Source organism: Vigna umbellata, chromosome 4 (assembly GCF_029865625.1).
Source record: "Vigna umbellata cultivar VRB3 chromosome 4, Vumbellata_1.0, whole genome shotgun sequence".
Classification (NCBI taxonomy): domain Eukaryota; kingdom Viridiplantae; phylum Streptophyta; class Magnoliopsida; order Fabales; family Fabaceae; genus Vigna; species Vigna umbellata.
In genome coordinates, this window is record NC_142168.1 from 11451272 (window position 1) to 11472352 (window position 21081).

General features: G+C 30.1%; 3 protein-coding genes across 4 annotated transcripts in view; 1 reads left to right on the forward strand and 2 right to left on the reverse strand.

Annotated features, from left to right (window-relative positions):
• Positions 1 to 15432, forward strand: part of LOC148199227 (importin beta-like SAD2) — a 66910-nt gene extending 51478 nt beyond the window's left edge. The window contains exon 15 of one of the 2 annotated variants that reach the window (XM_088111764.1): positions 15303 to 15432. In XM_088111764.1, the coding sequence (XP_087967890.1) occupies positions 15303 to 15343 (41 nt within the window). In that variant the 3' untranslated portion in view covers positions 15344 to 15432. Of the gene's footprint in view, positions 1 to 14605; positions 14755 to 15302 lie in introns of those variants that run through there. The other variant, XM_088111765.1, reaches the window with a different exon arrangement.
• Positions 1879 to 3507, reverse strand: LOC124841549 (receptor-like protein kinase FERONIA). Its single transcript, XM_047317837.2, has 2 exons — positions 2877 to 3507; positions 1879 to 2785 (listed from the first exon to the last, which is right to left on the reverse strand). Exons 1-2 carry the CDS (start codon positions 3481 to 3483, stop codon positions 2361 to 2363), a joined length of 1032 nt encoding a protein of 343 aa, XP_047173793.1. The 5' UTR covers positions 3484 to 3507; the 3' UTR covers positions 1879 to 2360.
• Positions 7162 to 9728, reverse strand: LOC124841557 (hyoscyamine 6-beta-hydroxylase-like). Its single transcript, XM_088114105.1, has 4 exons — positions 9490 to 9728; positions 8927 to 9177; positions 7858 to 8179; positions 7162 to 7651 (listed from the first exon to the last, which is right to left on the reverse strand). Exons 1-4 carry the CDS (start codon positions 9685 to 9687, stop codon positions 7418 to 7420), a joined length of 1005 nt encoding a protein of 334 aa, XP_087970231.1. The 5' UTR covers positions 9688 to 9728; the 3' UTR covers positions 7162 to 7417.
• Positions 15433 to 21081: the final 5649 nt, after the last annotated feature.

A 21081-nucleotide genomic window follows, 5' to 3' on the forward strand; every position in this document is an offset into this window, starting at 1 on the left:
AATACCCTATACTGCCTCGGTTGCATTTTAACCGAGGTAAAAACATACATTTTTGTCTCAGTTCTGTAACCGAGGTAAAAAGTGGTAGACTTTTTACCCTCGGTTACAGAACCGGTGTCTATAAGCGAAAATAACCGCTGTCTTTTCCCTTGAATGTACTAGTACAAAATTAATGAAAGATAATAATAAAGGTAATATCAAAATAACAGTGAGAGTGATAAAAATAAATAAAAAACCTCAAACAAATTAAGTAGTAATAATATTTGTTGTGATTAATTATAATGGTAATTACATTGACAGTGTTAATTAATTATAATAATAATAATGTATTTAGGTGTCACTCGAATTGTTGGTAGGAATGTAACAAGTGTTTGGTTTCTTTTTAATAAATATGATCTAGATATATATTTTTTGTATAGTTGGATTTGAATATACAAAATCTTGAATTAAACTAATTTTTCTTTTGAAGTTTATTGATAACTTTTAATAACACGAGCATACAATCTTATTTTTTCAAATAACAATTTAATATTGTATTATGGTAAAATAACAATCTTATTTTTTCAAATAACAATTTAACACCCAAAAATTCAAAATATTTTGTATATATATACAAACTAAATTATTCCCTCCTCGACTCCATTCTCAAGCAAAACACACCAATGGTAAGTCCTAGAAAAAGTTCAAGAATCGGCACAATCAGAAAGCAAATCAGAAAGCGAGGAGGATTTTATGGAGTTCCTAAATGTATTTTTGAACGAAGAAGCATTACCGCCGGGCAGCCCAGCCTCTCTTTCCCTTTCCTCCACCGCGACGTTTCAAACTCTGACGAGCACTCCGCCATCATATCTTTCCCTTCCCTCCACCGCGGCGTTTTCGACTCTGACCGCCCTCCGGCTTCGGCGCCTCGCACTGCTGCGGAGGGAGGGTCCGGGCTGTCATCCCGGCCGAGTTCCAATTCCGATTGCGGGGAAAGCGCCGCTCCTACGTACGGGAAACCTATAAAAAAGTTTTGATTTTTTAACTTTGAAAAAGTTTTGATTTCTTAACGTTGAAATTTGTTTATATTTTTGTGTACAGAAAACATTGATAGAGCATTTCGAAAATCTTCAATTGGATAAAAAAGATTCACTTGAAGATGTCAAGGTTGAGATCTTTGAAAAGACCATCACCTTTACTTGTGTATGTGGAAAAAGGGGTGCTCAAAATAAAATCTTTGATATCTTTGAAGAAAGATTACATGTAATTTCTTTCCTTTTTTTTTTTGTAGTTTCAAGATTACATATAATCTTTCTTTTTTGTATCATCTTTTTTTGAATGTTTCTTTAACTCAATTCATATCCACATTCCCATCGCAATTCAATGAATATTTCTTTTGTTTGAAAGCACATTGCTTTTAGTTATTCATTATATTTAAATTTAATTAGGAATAGTTCTTTGTTTAGTTAAATTACATGCATCCAAATCAACTTGCCTCTAAACGTGTACGTTACAACTTAAAGTTTTAATCCAGCTTTTTAATTAATGTCGTAGTTGGTGTTATGGGCTTATAATATTTTTTCTACCAGTTGTTTTTCCAATAACATTATACAAATAATCGCTGATCACACTGATGTGCAAAAATATATACAAAATTTGAGAGGATAAAGTTGACTGTATATTATAAATTTAAATACTGATATAGGTGGAATAACAAATGTTGGAGATGTTAAAGTATATGAATGACAATTCAATAAGCATTTTATCTTCATTAATCATTAATTACTATTTTTTTTTTCAGAAGTTTTTGTCTGCAATCATCTCGTGTTTTCTTTTTATTCAAATCTGTCTATGTTCAAATGATAAATTCGATTCTTGACGGAAACAATTATTGTTCAAACTTTTCTAATTTAAATATGCCCGAAAAACCTTGTCTTGACATGCAGATTTGGAAAACATGTCACAATATACTTTTTTTTTGTATGTTAAGAGGATGCTAAAGAATATGCAATTAAAGCTAACTACAACATAGTTCATTTCAGTAATACTTGAGACAGATATTTGACTGCTTGAAGAAACTGGAGGAATACCTGTTGCAGAGTAGAGTTTACAAGTCAGATAGATTTCCAACATAACTACTTTTCTGTCGGGATAGGGGAGTGAGTTGTTAAAGCTTTTTTTTTTCTATCTAACAACTGAAATCTTGATACATATAATAACATTAGATAAATCTCACAACAGTTTATCAACTACATATTTTATGCTTATGTTGAGTCACACAGCAGCCATCTAACTATTCAAATGTTTAAACCTTAAATAACATAACTTGTCTATACGTTTGTGTTGTTCTATATAGCAGTGTTTAATTATCTACAAATACGTTACATTTCTTCAGTATCACTGTCTTCTGTGCTGTCTATCAGTTCCGCTCCTGGGTGAATAACTGTGGTGGAAAATAAGGTATAATCACCATTAGTATTTGTATCAGCTTGTTCCTGCAACGACAAAGCATACTCTAGTTGTACCTCTACTTCACCCATTGTTGGTCGCTCATCCGGTTCATACATCACGCATCTTTTGGTGATATCTATGAAGACTTCCCAACACTTTGGTGCAATCTTTCCCTTGATGCTCGCATCAACTTTTTCCTCAACAGGCTTCTCCAGAAATTCTCTTTCAGCTGGCATTGTTATGTATTTCCTTCCACACACAACTTCTAGCAGAACCATACCAAAAGAATAAACATCAGATTTATCTGTGATGGCATCGTCAGTGAAAAGCTCTCTAGCCATGTATCCAGGAGTACCTGCAAGTAAAAATATTAGCTTAATATAATACAAAACAAAAGTTCATTTTAGCAAGTAATTAAGCTCATAAAGCAAAGAAAAAAAATTTACCAGCCACAACATCAACTTTAATTGGCTTTGGTTTTGACATCAATCGTGACCCCTTTACGCTAATGCAGAAACCTGTGAGTTTTGGGTGCATGTTGTCGTCCAAAAGGATGGTTCGAGGTTTGACTATACGGTGGATGATGGTGCGCTTAGCTCCTGCATGAAGGTAGTGTAGTCCACGCGCTGCTCCTGTGCAAATCTCTAACCTTTGCTTCCATGACAGCTCCCCACGTTGTAGGTGTCGATCTAGAGATTCATTGGACATGTATTCGTACACAACAATCTTCTCTTTCTTGTGGTTGCAGAATCCTATAAGAGACACACAATTAGGGTGACGAAGCTGGCAGAGCAACTCTATTTCATTCTTGAACACTTCACTGTGTTCCACAGAAAACCGTTTCACTGCTACTATGTAATTAGAAGCAGCATAATGTTGGAGATAGCCTTTATATACTTCACCAAATCCTCCACGACCAATTAGTCTCTTTCTATCGAAGTTGTTGGTTGACTTTCTAATCTCTGCAAGAGAAAACTGATGGCACAACTCTTCTATTACTGTTTGATACTGTTTCTTTGAAGAACTTGTGTTGCCTAAACATTTCATAAACATTGTTCCAATTTGTGAGAGACACCCTTCTTCCTCTGTTTTCCACTTTCTATAAGCATTCACCTCTTTTCCTCTTCAGTCTTACATCATTAAGCTAATTAACCATGGTCTCTATAATTTCTAATTTATAATTAACATTTCACACTCTGATCTTCATTTCAGCTGTTTCTCCAGTCTTCACTGCTAATATTATTAATTAGTTTACAGAAAAAAGGTTTAAAAACATAACTTGGAGGCTGATGGATTCGACTAATTGAGTTTACCAGTTCGGATTTTAGTCAACCAAAATAAGAATGAAACAAAATGTTGATCAAATATTTTTTCTTATAATTACTTGAACGCATTAACACAAATAGCTAGTCATTATCATTTACGTCTGACATGAATAAATAAATGAACAATATTTACATATGACCTATATCAGCCAAAAAAAAACATTTTGTGTTTGACCCTTATAGGTTCAACATAAATCCCCATACATTTATGTTTGAATTTATAAAAGTTAGACATAAAAAGTTTCTTTTACTTTTGACTGTTATAGTATGATATAAATCGATTTTAAAATTCCAATTGAGTCCTCCTTTTCTCTATGAATAAGTTTTTATTCTTCGACAATGGAGGCTTACATTGTGGAAGGCTGCATTGCATTTCAGAACGAGTGGTTTTTTCATCTTCAATGGTGGTTTTCTCTTGAAGCAACTCTCTATTTATTTAGTTTTTGCATTGAGGTCAGTTACTTACACCTTACTATATACGGTACCCATGACTATTCTTGGAGAACTGAGGCATGAGTATCCTTGAATGTCCCTTTAATTGTGTTTATGGATTTGTATATGTATTTTTTGAAATTTTCATCATTAAGGGTTTAGGTTGGTTGTGTTTAATAAGAATTTTATTTTTTTTATTTTAAAATTCATGGAAATATATTGAAATTAATTTATTAGTTTATGCTAAGATTTATTAATTATTTAATGCATAATTTTAGATGTAGACCTTGAGCGAATCTTAATTTTTGTTTGAGACTTTAAAGATTACTTATTTGTATTATATTTTGAATTGTCCAATTTTGATTCATACCATTTTTTTAATTTATGGATGCATACTTGACTTTGATAATGAGTGACCACTTTTATTTCGTGTATTTCAGTGATCGATGCAAAATTCAGTTGAAATTATATCAAATTTATGATGATAGATTTCCCCGTGTACATGTTAGTGAATTATGAAAAAAAAAATTCTGAATGGGTTGGACCTCACCTTATGATAATTACAAATGTGAGAATGATGGAGTTTGTTACCAATAATGTACATGGATCGAAGGTGGATGAATACATGTCGTATTAGAGAACACTATGAAAAATGGATTGTTGAGTTCTTGCAATATGTTCAAAAATACACAAAAACTGTAGGTGAGACATGTTATTATTCTTGTGTCGTTGTTTGAATCAAATACATCAAAATTTGGGTGAAACTCGTGATCACTTGTTCATACTCAATATAGTCAAAAGTTATACAATTTAGACTTGACATGGAGAAATATTAAATAAGCTTACAACATCAAGTAGAAACATACTTAACATTTGAATTTATACTTTTATAAATTTTACTATACTTTTAAGTTATACTATACGATTGTCATCTATATAGTTTTTTTTTTAACATTCCAATTTTAGTAACTTACAATTGATACAATAAGACATTATAAGATTAATAAAACAAAGAAATTGTCTCAGCATATAAATATATGGTTTTAATACAATTATCTAAAAAAATAACTGAAATAATAAAATATATCTAAAGCAACTAAGAAAAACTACTAGACTACAAGAAAGAATACTTTGTAGCATCCTTCTCCTCCACTAGAGATTCTTCAACACCTACCCCTTATATGCTCACACTAACAAGGTGACCATCGCAAAAGGAACAAACAAACACATAAAAAACACCAAAAGAAACAATAAGATAAACTAATGTGCAAAAGAGTTTTCATAAAATAAACATAGAGATATTATCATACATCACTCATTCATAAAGAAATCATATCATATATAAAGACTCATAGTAGACTCAATTATCTGGATACATGTATTGATATCAAAATCTGATGAGTTATGGTGGTCTTTATTGCTCTACAGAGTCATTGTCAATGAATTTTATCCTACCACACACAAGGTTAGTACATTAGCATCTCTAGCCAAGTTAAAGCCTCTAGACTAGGACCTGCACCTCTCACCACATACCCACCATTCTCTACTTGAGATTGAGTGATTATTAGAGCAACAAGATAACTCTTAATAATGAATCTATATATCAATACATACACTAAAGAAACGTCATCATAGAATCGACCCATGAGATATCTGGAATTACGCCAAACACGTATAATCATCATATCCATTAACAAGTTCATCATCATCATAATTTCATGCATACATATTTATACCTAAATCTATCAATCATTCTTATATAAAAATCATAAACCAACTATTATTTTAACATTACATAATCTTACATTAAACATACTAAAAGAATACATATATAAGGTCTACTTGTCTAGTAATCAAATAGCTCGTTCAACGAAATTATCATTAAAATTTACAAACTTAGATCTTCCCCAAAAATCGTTCAACGAGACTATAGTCTCGTATAGCTACTACCAAATGAGGGAGCTATCTGCTTAAACTATTTTTCCTATTGATAGTTTTTTAGTAGTTGGTTTGTTTTAATAGTAGTAGATAAAAACAACCGTACGTGGAGGCCATTTTAAATAGCAAAATTGTAGTTGCTTACACGGTCATTGCAAAAGTCTTCCACTAACTGTTTATTTTACTAATAATGTCACTTATATGTGATAAATATATTCAGAATTTGACATCATAAGATAAGATTGATTGAGTGTTTTATACATTGAGAAGTGAAATTTAGTACATGATTTTTCATAGGAAATTGCTCCATATAAGTTATACTTAATAACATATTAATCAAGGAGAGTTTGAATGGTCAGACAGAGAGAGGAAATTAAATAACCAAGCAAGTGTTGCAATAAGAAATTTCATCTTGAGTTGTTTAGTATTTTCATTATAGATAGGTGTCATTTTGGACGAGATTCATACGAAATTTCATAAAATGAATTGTAGTTAGTAAAATATGAGCACTATAATCAATCAAAACGTGTTTTCCGTTACGGCTAAGAGAGAGGGAAACTAAATAACAAAACTAAGTATTCTTAATTTTAATATGAATTTCGTCTCGTATTGTTTATTATATTTGTTATATAGAAGTGTCAAGGTAAATTGAATAAACAAAATACGATGGACAAAATCAGGTATTCTTTGTTAATCGAAAACACATTAAATTAAATAAAAAGGTGTCTTGTTAAACAAAATTTTTGTTTTTTTTCTTACATATCAACTCTACTTACATGGTTTTTTTTATTTTATTTTAAAGTGTAATAAGAAAATAATATTCCTTTATATTTTTGGATTGTTAATTAATAAAGTTTGTTCACAGATTGGAACATCCTAAATATGTTAATATATATACATATATATTTTGTCCACACAAAAAAGTTAATTAATAAAAACAATATCGAGGCTAGCATTTTCCATTAACAAAAAAAAACTTAACTAACTATAGCTTGTTTCATAAATTATATTTTGAAAATAAATAAGCGAGTAGTAATAAATAAATAAAGCTTTCAACTTTATTAACTTGTGAACAATAGGTACAATACCGCTAGTCTCTAATAGTACATAATTACATAACAAACACTTTAATAATAATAATAGTAGTAATACTTTAATATTGAAAACATATTCAATTCTTGAGATAATTCGCCGAAGACTATATCATGTGCAAACAAGATAAGGTTGTAAGAAATTTGAAAGGGGCATTAATGTGTCTACAGTGCAGCGTTCTGCATAGGTTTCTGTTTAGGTTACAAGAGCAATTCTTGTTCAATGTCAGCACCCTTGATCATGAAATTTTTCAAGAACTCTTCAAATGCAATGGACCTGTAGATGGGTCCAGCACCAGAACTTATCAATGACTTTGCAGGTTCTATAATCTGTTTGCTAGTTGGACGGATGAAATATGCAACCGTGGTCCTTGCAAATTCTGAATTTGTGACCACACGGTGTTCGGCACCGATTAACCTTCCATTACTGATCACCTGCACATTCATCAGTCACAGAATTTCAGTTCAATTTCATCATGCAAAACCATATCATCATGACCCAGAATTAAGAATCAAACCAACCTATATATTTCAGTAACTTTTAGTGCTGAGTTTATGTGTCAGAAAAAAGTGTACAAATATTATGCTAATTAATGTCAAATTCCTGAGCTACTTTTATAAATGGAGAAACATATATATACCTGCAACATAAGGCCAATGTTAACCACAAAAGCATAAGGAATTGGTTCAACCACTATCCATTCTCCATCCTTGAAGACTTGAAGTGAATTTATATCTTTTTCTTGAAGCAGAATGGTGACAAGGTTAGGATCTCTGTGCTTGGGAGCTCCCAAGGTTAAACTTGGTTCTGGGCATGGCGGGTAGTGATGAGCTAGCAGTAATGGACTCTCACTAAGTCCACCACTACAGTATTTTGGGTCAAGTCCTAAACCTTCACATAGCAGCTCCAAAATTTCTAGTCCCATTCTTCTCATTTCTTGTGTGTATTTTGCAACAACTTCACTGCAATTAAAGGAATCATCACCGACAATCATGTATGCTTAATAATTGTATTGTGCTAACCTGTATATTGAGCTGGAGTTTTGTTCGTTGTGAAGTGACGGCTATAGTGTTGATGACAGTGGTACTTATGTTAAACGTGATTACATGGTGGATATGTGCTGTTAATTGTGACTTTGTGATAATTAAGACCAGATGCAAAAGTAGTAACATTGGGTAGTAGTAGTGGTTTCCAATGAAGGAAAACTTAATTAATGGTAAAGAAAGAAGTGGTCTTAATTAGACCTTTAGTTGCCCATGTGGTATAAATAATGTCTATTCATCTTTCAGAACAATCAATGATGACTCATTAAGGTTCAGATTAAACCAAGTGCAATGGTTAAAATCTCATTGTCAACCATTTAAAAAAAATAGAAGAAAATGAATAATCTAAAAGAATATTTATGGACTATATTCAATTATTATTCAAAGAACTTGATAGTGACTTGTTATTTTCTAAGACATCATTGTCAACCCGAGAACACATCAACTTCCACAGTCAAAACATCTGACACAGGCTGAAATTTATAGTATATATATGTATATCTACCATTGTCAAGAAGGGTTTATAGTTTATATAAATGCAGACTCAAAGATGAAGCCACTTAAATTGGATTGCGTGAACTCATTTAAATAAGTTGCAGAGGAAACGATAGCTCGTATTGAATATTATTTACTCAAAAAATACATCAGATGAAGGTGATCTTTTACCGATATTTTGCAGGTTTTTGAGGCAAAAATTGCATGGAATCTTGGGAAGATGGACACAAGTGTCTTAATGTGTCCCTCCAGAACTGAACGATATCTTTGTTGTTAATCTCACGGCTTGTGTAGAGCCTGCAACCTCCATTTGGATCTCTGGAGCTTTCCCTTATCTTTTCTTCAGCAGGCATGGCATGAAATTCCTTGAAAATATTCAGTGTCTCGTCCATTAACTCTTTCGAAACTCCATGGTTGATAACCTACACCACGGTTTTTCATGCATAACCACACATATACAAGACTAATCATAATATTAGCATATATTCTGGACTAAAATTATTGTAAACAGCTAAGTTTAAACACTGACACTATCGTAATATCAAGAACTAATAACATTGTAGTGCTTAATGACGATGAAATTGATTTTTCATTCTCTTTTTAGTGCAAGAAAGAAATGGAAGCACTTTGCTATCTGGAATTTATTTTTACTATGACTGCTATTATGCAGAAAGCCAATATATATGCAGTGAAATTAACTACAACAAAGGGAAAGAAAATTGATGGGAAAGAACCTGGAAAAATCCATATTCCTCGGAGGCTTTCAAAATGTGCTTCAAGATTTCATGACGATCATGCAGCCCGAGATCTACCACCGGGATTTTGTTGCCGGAAGCAAAAACCATGCCAGGTTGGCTTTCCGGTGGTTGCACGTAGGATAAGGGCACTGAGGAATGAAGATGGAACCAGCTTGAGACAAGCTTCTGATCCATATATGTTGTTGATTAACTTCTACTCCTAATGAAGTTTGATAACATAAATTCATAATTATATATATAGAGAAGAAAACATAACAAAGCTATGTCTGAACTCTGATTAGTGAACTTTTGACTTTGTAAGCAAATTAATAAATGTATAAGTGTCATGTGTGATGGAGAATTTAGTATTACGGAATTCACAAATTTGACTTCTCTAGTCTACTAAAATACTAGTGTACGATCATAAACTTATATTGCCACCTCACCATATCATCAACTTGATAATTATTAGATAATACTATTTTAATCATACTCATTAAATTATAGTTACTTGTTGCAATTATGAAGTATATATATATATATATATATATGTATATTATCCCAGAAAGAAAGAAAAAAAAGTAAAAGTGAGCATATATAGACAGAAAATATATATTGATTTTAAGAGTTAAATATATATTTCTTTTATCTATAAATTGTTTTCAAACTTAATTATATTTCGTCCCTGGTTATGTCTCTCCATTTTATGAAAATATGACCGTATGTAGAGTTAAGGTGTGGACTCCAAATACCATTTGATGAAAATGAAGTTTCGCATAATTTTCATAAAATATACAGACAAAATAGATAAATATATAGTTTAATTTAGAGAAACTAAAGTTTTTAAAAATAGTCTGAGAATGAAAAATATATTTATTTTTAATTTTAAATAATTTATATCAGAATTTATACAACGCAAATTTATTTTTTGTTGGTTCTATTTAAAAAAAAAACCATTGGTATCACTTTTTAAAAAGTAGTTTAATTCAACTACTACTTAACTATTACATACGCCTTTTTAATGATAAAATACAAGGGTAATAAAGGCAATTATAAATGTTTACTCTCTCTTTTTTATCTCCTGTTAAGAAATATTTCTCATGTTGAGATTAAAATACCGAAAAATTCATATGTGATGTTATGTGCGAAATATTAAAATGATATAGATATAATTTTTTTTTCTCAGAACTAAAATCTAAACTAATTTTTTTCATTACTAAATAATTGAGTAATTTTTTAAAAAAGAATTATTAAATTTTATTTTTTATAATAATATTAACAAATGCACTTTGTTTGTGATTAAATCAAAATTATTTTATTTATAAAAAAACGAAACCTTAAAAAATAACTTATTTTTATTTATTCTAGCAAATTATTTTAAAAGCAAACAAAAATAATTATAACAAAACCATTTTTCATCTGCATCATTCTTTTTAAAGTTCGACCAAATCGAATGTACAGTTAATCAATTTTTATGAATATTAATCCTCATTAAAGTTAATTGATATTTTTCAATGATGGAAAAAAAATGTTAACTTATTTATATAATTTTAGATTCAGTTTTGGTTATAGAAAAACATTAAAAAACTGATGCTCAATTATCATTAATCATGCTTTTTAATATATATGAATTCTCTCTCTCTCTCTCTCTCTCTCTATATATATATATATATATATATATATATATATATATATATATTGTGATACCATGAAAGAACATTAGGTTAATTCATCTAATTAAATTGTAGAAAATTATTTATTAGAGTTATTTTAATGCATGAACATATTGATTAAAAAGATATAACAGTCATTATTTTTCTTTTTATTTTTTGGGATATGGAGCCCAGCCAGCTAGATTAGAACACAATACTATATGTTTAAGTCGGTAATTAATTATAAATTATGACACTTTTTAATTGAATTCATCGTTGAAAAGTTATAGATTAATTCGATGAAAAGCTAAAAAAATGTCACATGATGAGTCAGAGGGAATGGGTTGAAAGAGAACATGTTGCTGTTCATACTATTTTGAGCAACAGTTCATGAACTTGGATGCTTTTTTGCTTATGCTTCTAAATAAATGCAATTTTTTAACTTAGCTGTTTTCAAGTAATCTTCATCTGACATGCCATTTATTTTTAATGCACATTTAAGACTGGAATTAATGTGGACCCTATAGTTAGTTAGGTACATATAAAATGTTGAATGTTTTCATACTTTTATGATATAAATATATTTATTTTTTATATAATGTTTTTATAAACTAGCTTATAATTATCTTTTTGTCATCGTCAAAAGAAATTTTCAGTTTAGCTTATAGCAAAGTAGTAATTAAATGAAATGCTATCAAGTGAGATATGGTGAAATTATTTAATTATAAAATTATTTAAATGTAAATAAAAATAAGTGAAAATTGTAAATGATTTTATATAAGTCAATATAACATTTATTTAAATTTCAAAACTTTTAACGCGGCTCTTTCCGTGCAATATACTAACCGATTAAGCCTATCAATTAGGTTTCATAATTTCTTCTACCTTAATTTTATTTAAAGTATAAAAAATGTTAGTTGGAATAAAACTTATTTCAATATTTTTATGTTTCAAAGGACAAAAGTAGGATGTTGAATATGTGACTTTGTTTAGCTTTTCACATTACATAAAAAACACTTAAAATTAAAATTAATCAATTCGTAATTAGCATATATAGGTAGTCAATTCCATAAATTTAACTTCATTAAAATGTATTTAAAATGTGTGGTCCTCTATTAATATATGAATCAGGAACAAACTCATTAATTAATTATTTTTCAAAACGTGTTATCAAAATCCAAACCATATATATATAGCGTGATTGAAAAGTCGTTGAGAAGAAAAAACAAACAAAATGTGAAAATAATAATTAACTTTCTAAATTATATTGTTATAAGATTAAGAAATATACATTTCATACATTGTAGTTTATCTTCCATGTGGGATGCAAACCTCACCCTACAAGCCGGTTTTGTGGGTTGAGTTAGGTTTAAAATCACTTTTTAATGTGGTATCAGAGTCATGGTTAGAGTCTATCTTAACGATATTTCTTATTTTTTGAACATTTCTATTCCATTCGTTATTGGACCACTATCGGACCACCCATTTCTACTATCACGCTTGAGATGTTTATATCTCGGCGTGAAGGGGTGTGTTTGAAGTCTCACATCAACTAGAGATAAAGCCAAATTATAATATATAAGTGGGATGCAAACCTAATCTTATAAGCCGATTTTGTGGGGTTGAGTTAGGCTTAAAACCACTTTCTAATATCTTTATTATTATATATGATGTTTAACTTTTTTATTAAAAATTTAATGTAAAACTTAGATTAATATTTGAATTTTTAACCATAACGTCCAAACCCTAATGTTCTATTGATTTTCAGCAGTAATATCTAAACCATAATGTTCTATTCCAAAAGGAGAAAGGAACTAAAAAATTATTTAGGAGAAAGAAGTAAAGAATAATTTAAAAAAATATATATATTTGTTCCAACTCAAGATAATTAAGTAGAACTTTCACTTACAGCTATGATATGCTACGAAACATCATATCTTTCTCAACTCAACTAGCACTTTGAAATTAGTTCACCTTTCATTATTGAATTTATTTTCCAATTAGTATTAGTATAGTTCACAAACCATAATTAATGGTGAACCAAATGAACCCTTTATATACTACACATTAGCAAAATAAATTTATACGATCAAATCTATAGACCCACTTAGCGTATAGATTCATGGTAGAAGTAGATAGATTATAGTGTATAAATTAATAATGTGGTTGAACATAAAGAATAATAGACCATAAAAATAAAGAAATAGATGAATTTACAGTCATCAAGTCATCCACGTTGTGCTGAATCATTGAATGTAGTAAACGCGTGAAAATTTGACCTGGGAGATTCCTATACATCACAAAATGCTTTCATACACACTTTAATAACTTCTTTTAATAAAAAGGTTGAATCAGAAGCATCGTCTCCGACATGCATGTTTAACCTAAAAATATGTAGGTCAGTTGAAGGCTAGTATACCACATATTTAATTATTTAAATGTTTTTTTTTAATTTATACAATTTATAATGATTTATGTTTTTACTTTTGATATTTTAGTTTCCAAAATATGTTTTATATTTGTTTTATTTTTATTTATATTTGTTAGAATAATGAGGTGGAATCTTCACGTGGGACGTGAATGTTAGAGATGGCGTTTTCGACTCTGACCGCCCTCCGGCTTTGGCGCCTCGCACTGCGGAGGGAGGGTCCGGGCTGTCATCCCGGCCGAGTTCCCCGCTACTTCAGTGGTACGGGAAACCTATAAAAAAGTTTTGATTTTTTAACTTTGAAAAAATTTTGATTTCTTAACGTTGAAATTTGTTTATATTTTTGTGTACAGAGAACATTAATAGAGCATTTCGAAAAACTTCAGTTGGATAAAAAAGATTCACTTCAAGGTTGAGGTCTTTGAAAAGACCATCACCTGTCTCTGGAAAAAGGGCGGCGCTCAAAATAATATCTTTGAAGAAAGATTACATGTAATTTCTTTATTTTTTTTTGTAGTTTCAAGATTACATATAATCTTTCTTTTTTGTATCATCTTTTTTGAATGTTTCTTTACTCAATTCATATCCACATTCCCATCGCAATTCAATGAATGTTTCTTTTGTTTGGAAGCACAGGGTACAAAAAGAAACCCTTTAATCTCATTTATTGCTTTTAGTTATTCATTATATTTAAATTTAATTAGGAATAGTTCTTTGTTTAGTTAAATTACATGCATCCAAATCAACTTGCCTCTAAAAGTGTACGTTACAACTTAAAGTTTTAATCCAGCTTTTTACGTCATTATACCTCCCTGCGCATATTATGACAGACTTCAGAAACTAATGCGCAGACTTACTATATCGCCCAGAACTATGTCCCCAATAACTACGTTATAAAAAGTCATTTTTGTACGTTATAAAATGTCATTTTTCCACTAGTGGTACGGGAAACCTATAAAAAAGTTTTGATTTTTTAACTTTGAAAAAGTTTTGATTTCTTAACGTTGAAATTTGTTTATATTTTTGTGTACAGAAAACATTGATAGAGCGTTTCGAAAAATTTCAGTTGGATAAAAAAGATTCACTTGAAGATGTCAAGGTTGAGGTCTTTGAAAAGACCATCACCTGTCTGTGGAAAAAGGGCGGAGCTCAAAATAAAATCTTTGATATCTTTGAAGAAAGATTACATGTAATTTCTTTCTTTTTTTTTGTAGTTTCAAGATTACATATAATCTTTCTTTTTTGTATCATCTTTTTTGAATGTTTCTTTACTCAATTCATATCCACATTCCCATCGCAATTCAATGAATGTTTCTTTTGTTTGGAAGCACAGGGTACAGAAAGAAACCCTTTAATCTCATTTATTGCTTTTAGTTATTCATTATATTTAAATTTAATTAGGAATAGTTCTTTGTTTAGTTAAATTACATGCATCCAAATCAACTTGCCTCTAAACGTGTACGTTACAACTTAAAGTTTTAATCCAGCTTTTTACGTCATTATACCTCCCTGCGCATATTATGACGGACTTCAGAAACTAATGCGCAGACTTACTATATCGCCCAGAACTATGTCCCCAATAACTACGTTATAAAAAGTCATTTTTGTACGTTATAAAATGTCATTTTTCCACTAGTGGTACGGGAAACCTATAAAAAAGTTTTGATTTTTTAACTTTGAAAAAGTTTTGATTTCTTAACGTTGAAATTTGTTTATATTTTTGTGTACAGAGAACATTGATAGAGCATTTCGAAAAATTTCAGTTGGATAAAAAAGATTCACTTGAAGATGTCAAGGTTGAGGTCTTTGAAAAGACCATCACCTGTCTGTGGAAAAAGGGCGGAGCTCAAAATAAAATCTTTGATATCTTTGAAGAAAGATTACATGTAATTTCTTTATTTTTTTTTGTAGTTTCAAGATTACATATAATCTTTCTTTTTTGTATCATCTTTTTTGAATGTTTCTTTACTCAATTCATATCCACATTCCCATCGCAATTCAATGAATGTTTCTTTTGTTTGGAAGCACAGGGTACAGAAAGAAACCCTTTAATCTCATTTATTGCTTTTAGTTATTCATTATATTTAAATTTAATTAGGAATAGTTCTTTGTTTAGTTAAATTACATGCATCCAAATCAACTTGCCTCTAATTACAACTTAAAGTTTTAATCCAGCTTTTTACGTCATTATACCTCCCTGCGCATATTATGACGGACTTCAGAAACTAATGCGCAGACTTACTATATCGCCCAGAACTATGTCCCCAATAACTACGTTATAAAAAGTCATTTTTGTACGTTATAAAATGTCATTTTTCCACTAGTGGTACGGGAAACCTATAAAAAAGTTTTGATTTTTTAACTTTGAAAAAGTTTTGATTTCTTAACGTTGAAATTTGTTTATATTTTTGTGTACAGAGAACATTGATAGAGCGTTTCGAAAAATTTCAGTTGGATAAAAAAGATTCACTTGAAGATGTCAAGGTTGAGGTCTTTGAAAAGACCATCACCTGTATGTGGAAAAAGGGCGGAGCTCAAAATAAAATCTTTGATATCTTTGAAGAAAGATTACATGTAATTTCTTTATTTTTTTTTGTAGTTTCAAGATTACATATAATCTTTCTTTTTTGTATCATCTTTTTTGAATGTTTCTTTACTCAATTCATATCCACATTCCCATCGCAATTCAATGAATGTTTCTTTTGTTTGGAAGCACAGGGTACAGAAAGAAACCCTTTAATCTCATTTATTGCTTTTAGTTATTCATTATATTTAAATTTAATTAGGAATAGTTCTTTGTTTAGTTAAATTACATGCATCCAAATCAGCTTGCCTCTAAACGTGTACGTTACAACTTAAAGTTTTAATCCAGATTTTTACGTCATTATACCTCTCTGCGCATATTATGACGGACTTCAGAAACTAATGCGCAGACTTACTATATCGCCCAGAACTATGTCCCCAATAACTACGTTATAAAAAGTCATTTTTGTACGTTATAAAATGTCATTTTTCCACTAGTGGTACGGGAAACCTATAAAAAAGTTTTGATTTTTTAACTTTGAAAAAGTTTTGATTTCTTAACGTTGAAATTTGTTTATATTTTTGTGTGCAGAGAACATTGATAGAGCATTTCGAAAAATTTCAGTTGGATAAAAAAGATTCACTTGAAGATGTCAAGGTTGAGGTCTTTGAAAAGACCATCACCTGTCTGTGGAAAAAGGGCGGAGCTCAAAATAAAATCTTTGATATCTTTGAAGAAAGATTACATGTAATTTCTTTCTTTTTTTTTGTAGTTTCAAGATTACATATAATCTTTCTTTTTTGTATCATCTTTTTTGAATGTTTCTTTACTCAATTCATATCCACATTCCCATCGCAATTCAATGAATGTTTCTTTTGTTTGGAAGCACAGGGTACAGAAAGAAACCCTTTAATCTCATTTATTGCTTTTAGTTATTCATTATATTTAAATTTAATTAGGAATAGTTCTTTGTTTAGTTAAATTACATGCATCCAAATCAGCTTGCCACTAAACGTGTACGTTACAACTTAAAGTTTTAATCCAGATTTTTACGTCATTATACCTCTCTGCGCATATTATGACGGACTTCAGAAACTAATGCGCATACTTACTATATCGCCCAGAACTATGTCCCCAATAACTACGTTATAAAAAGTCATTTTTGTACGTTATAAAATGTCATTTTTCCACTAGTGGTACGGGAAACCTATAAAAAAGTTTTGATTTTTTAACTTTGAAAAAGTTTTGATTTCTTAACGTTGAAATTTGTTTATATTTTTGTGTGCAGAGAACATTGATAGAGCATTTCGAAAAATTTCAGTTGGATAAAAAAGATTCACTTGAAGATGTCAAGGTTGAGGTCTTTGAAAAGACCATCACCTGTATGTGGAAAAAGGGCGGAGCTCAAAATAAAATCTTTGATATCTTTGAAGAAAGATTACATGTAATTTCTTTCTTTTTTTTTTGTAGTTTCAAGATTACATATAATCTTTCTTTTTTGTATCATCTTTTTTGAATGTTTCTTTACTCAATTCATATCCACATTCCCATCGCAATTCAATGAATGTTTCTTTTGTTTGGAAGCACAGGGTACAGAAAGAAACCCTTTAATCTCATTTATTGCTTTTAGTTATTCATTATATTTAAATTTAATTAGGAATAGTTCTTTGTTTAGTTAAATTACATGCATCCAAATCAGCTTGCCACTAAACGTGTACGTTACAACTTAAAGTTTTAATCCAGATTTTTACGTCATTATACCTCTCTGCGCATATTATGACGGACTTCAGAAACTAATGCGCATACTTACTATATCGCCCAGAACTATGTCCCCAATAACTACGTTATAAAAAGTCATTTTTGTACGTTATAAAATGTCATTTTTCCACTAGTGGTACGGGAAACCTATAAAAAAGTTTTGATTTTTTAACTTTGAAAAAGTTTTGATTTCTTAACGTTGAAATTTGTTTATATTTTTGTGTGCAGAGAACATTGATAGAGCATTTCGAAAAATTTCAGTTGGATAAAAAAGATTCACTTGAAGATGTCAAGGTTGAGGTCTTTGAAAAGACCATCACCTGTCTGTGGAAAAAGGGCGGAGCTCAAAATAAAATCTTTGATATCTTTGAAGAAAGATTACATGTAATTTCTTTCTTTTTTTTTTTGTAGTTTCAAGATTACATATAATCTTTCTTTTTTGTATCATCTTTTTTGAATGTTTCTTTACTCAATTCATATCCACATTCCCATCGCAATTCAATGAATGTTTCTTTTGTTTGGAAGCACAGGATACAGAAAGAAACCCTGTAATCTCATTTATTGCTTTTAGTTATTCATTATATTTAAATTTAATTAGGAATAGTTCTTTGTTTAGTTAAATTACATGCATCCAAATCAACTTGCCTCTAAACGTGTACGTTACAACTTAAAGTTTTAATCCAGCTTTTTACGTCATTATACCTCCCTGCGCATATTATGACGGACTTCAGAAACTAATGCGCAGACTTACTATATCGCCCAGAACTATGTCCCCAATAACTACGTTATAAAAAGTCATTTTTGTACGTTATAAAATGTCATTTTTCCACTAGTGGTACGGGGAACCTATAAAAAAGTTTTGATTTTTTAACTTTGAAAAAGTTTTGATTTCTTAACGTTGAAATTTGTTTATATTTTTGTGTACAGAGAACATTGATAGAGCATTTCGAAAAATTTCAGTTGGATAAAAAAGATTCACTTGAAGATGTCAAGGTTGAGGTCTTTGAAAAGACCATCACCTGTCTGTGGAAAAAGGGCGGAGCTCAAAATAAAATCTTTGATATCTTTGAAGAAAGATTACATGTAATTTCTTTTTTTTTTTTGTAGTTTCAAGATTACATATAATCTTTCTTTTTTGTATCATCTTTTTTGAATGTTTCTTTACTCAATTCATATCCACATTCCCATCGCAATTCAATGAATGTTTCTTTTGTTTGGAAGCACAGGGTACAGAAAGAAACCCTTTAATCTCATTTATTGCTTTTAGTTATTCATTATATTTAAATTTAATTAGGAATAGTTCTTTGTTTAGTTAAATTACATGCATCCAAATCAACTTGCCTCTAATTACAACTTAAAGTTTTAATCCAGCTTTTTACGTCATTATACCTCCCTGCGCATATTATGACGGACTTCAGAAACTAATGCGCAGACTTACTATATCGCCCAGAACTATGTCCCCAATAACTACGTTATAAAAAGTCATTTTTGTACGTTATAAAATGTCATTTTTCCACTAGTGGTACGGGAAACCTATAAAAAAGTTTTGATTTTTTAACTTTGAAAAAGGTTTGATTTCTTAACGTTGAAATTTGTTTATATTTTTGTGTACAGAGAACATTGATAGAGCATTTCGAAAAATTTCAGTTGGATAAAAAAGATTCACTTGAAGATGTCAAGGTTGAGGTCTTTGAAAAGACCATCACCTGTATGTGGAAAAAGGGCGGAGCTCAAAATAAAATCTTTGATATCTTTGAAGAAAGATTACATGTAATTTCTTTCTTTTTTTTTTGTAGTTTCAAGATTACATATAATCTTTCTTTTTTGTATCATCTTTTTTGAATGTTTCTTTACTCAATTCATATCCACATTCCCATCGCAATTCAATGAATGTTTCTTTTGTTTGGAAGCACAGGGTACAGAAAGAAACCCTTTAATCTCATTTATTGCTTTTAGTTATTCATTATATTTAAATTTAATTAGGAATAGTTCTTTGTTTAGTTAAATTACATGCATCCAAATCAGCTTGCCTCTAAACGTGTACGTTACAACTTAAAGTTTTAATCCAGATTTTTACGTCATTCTACCTCTCTGCGCATATTATGACGGACTTCAGAAACTAATGCGCATACTTACTATATCGCCCAGAACTATGTCCCCAATAACTACGTTATAAAAAGTCATTTTTGTAGGTTATAAAATGTCATTTTTCCACTAGTGGTACGGGAAACCTATAAAAAAGTTTTGATTTTTTAACTTTGAAAAAGTTTTGATTTCTTAACGTTGAAATTTGTTTATATTTTTGTGTGCAGAGAACATTGATAGAGCATTTCGAAAAATTTCAGTTGGATAAAAAAGATTCACTTGAAGATGTCAAGGTTGAGGTCTTTGAAAAGACCATCACCTGTCTGTGGAAAAAGGGCGGAGCTCAAAATAAAATCTTTGATATCTTTGAAGAAAGATTACATGTAATTTCTTTCTTTTTTTTTTTTTGTAGTTTCAAGATTACATATAATCTTTCTTTTTTGTATCATCTTTTTTGAATGTTTCTTTACTCAATTCATATCCACATTCCCATCGCAATTCAATGAATGTTTCTTTTGTTTGGAAGCACAGGGTACAGAAAGAAACCCTTTAATCTCATTTATTGCTTTTAGTTATTCATTATATTTAAATGTAATTAGGAATAGTTCTTTGTTTAGTTAAATTACATGCATCCAAATCAACTTGCCTCTAAACGTGTACGTTACAACTTAAAGTTTTAATCCAGCTTTTTACGTCATTATACCTCCCTGCGCATATTATGACGGACTTCAGAAACTAATGCGCAGACTTACTATATCGCCCAGAACTATGTCCCCAATAACTACGTTATAAAAAGTCATTTTTGTACGTTATAAAATGTCATTTTTCCACTAGTGGTACGGGAAACCTATAAAAAAGTTTTGATTTTTTAACTTTGAAAAAGTTTTGATTTCTTAACGTTGAAATTTGTTTATATTTTTGTGTGCAGAGAACATTGATAGAGCATTTCGAAAAATTTCAGTTGGATAAAAAAGATTCACTTGAAGATGTCAAGGTTGAGGTCTTTGAAAAGACCATCACCTGTCTGTGGAAAAAGGGCGGAACTCAAAATAAAATCTTTGATATCTTTGAAGAAAGATTACATGTAATTTCTTTCTTTTTTTTTTTTTGTAGTTTCAAGATTACATATAATCTTTCTTTTT

Bases quoted from the DNA above. Each gene is read 5' to 3' on its own strand.
- LOC124841549 (XM_047317837.2), bottom strand. From the start codon at position 3,483: ATGTTTATGAAATGTTTAGGCAACACAAGTTCTTCAAAGAAACAGTAT. The intron at 2,786-2,876 runs GTAAATTTTTTT...TTTTACTTGCAG, and splicing joins TAAAGTTGATGTTGTGGCTG to GTACTCCTGGATACATGGCT.
- LOC124841557 (XM_088114105.1), bottom strand. From the start codon at position 9,687: ATGGATCAGAAGCTTGTCTCAAGCTGGTTCCATCTTCATTCCTCAGTG. The intron at 8,180-8,926 runs GTAAAAGATCAC...CTTTAATTGCAG, and splicing joins CAAAAACCTGCAAAATATCG to TGAAGTTGTTGCAAAATACA. The intron at 7,652-7,857 runs GTATATATATGT...ATGAATGTGCAG, and splicing joins ACATTGGCCTTATGTTGCAG to GTGATCAGTAATGGAAGGTT.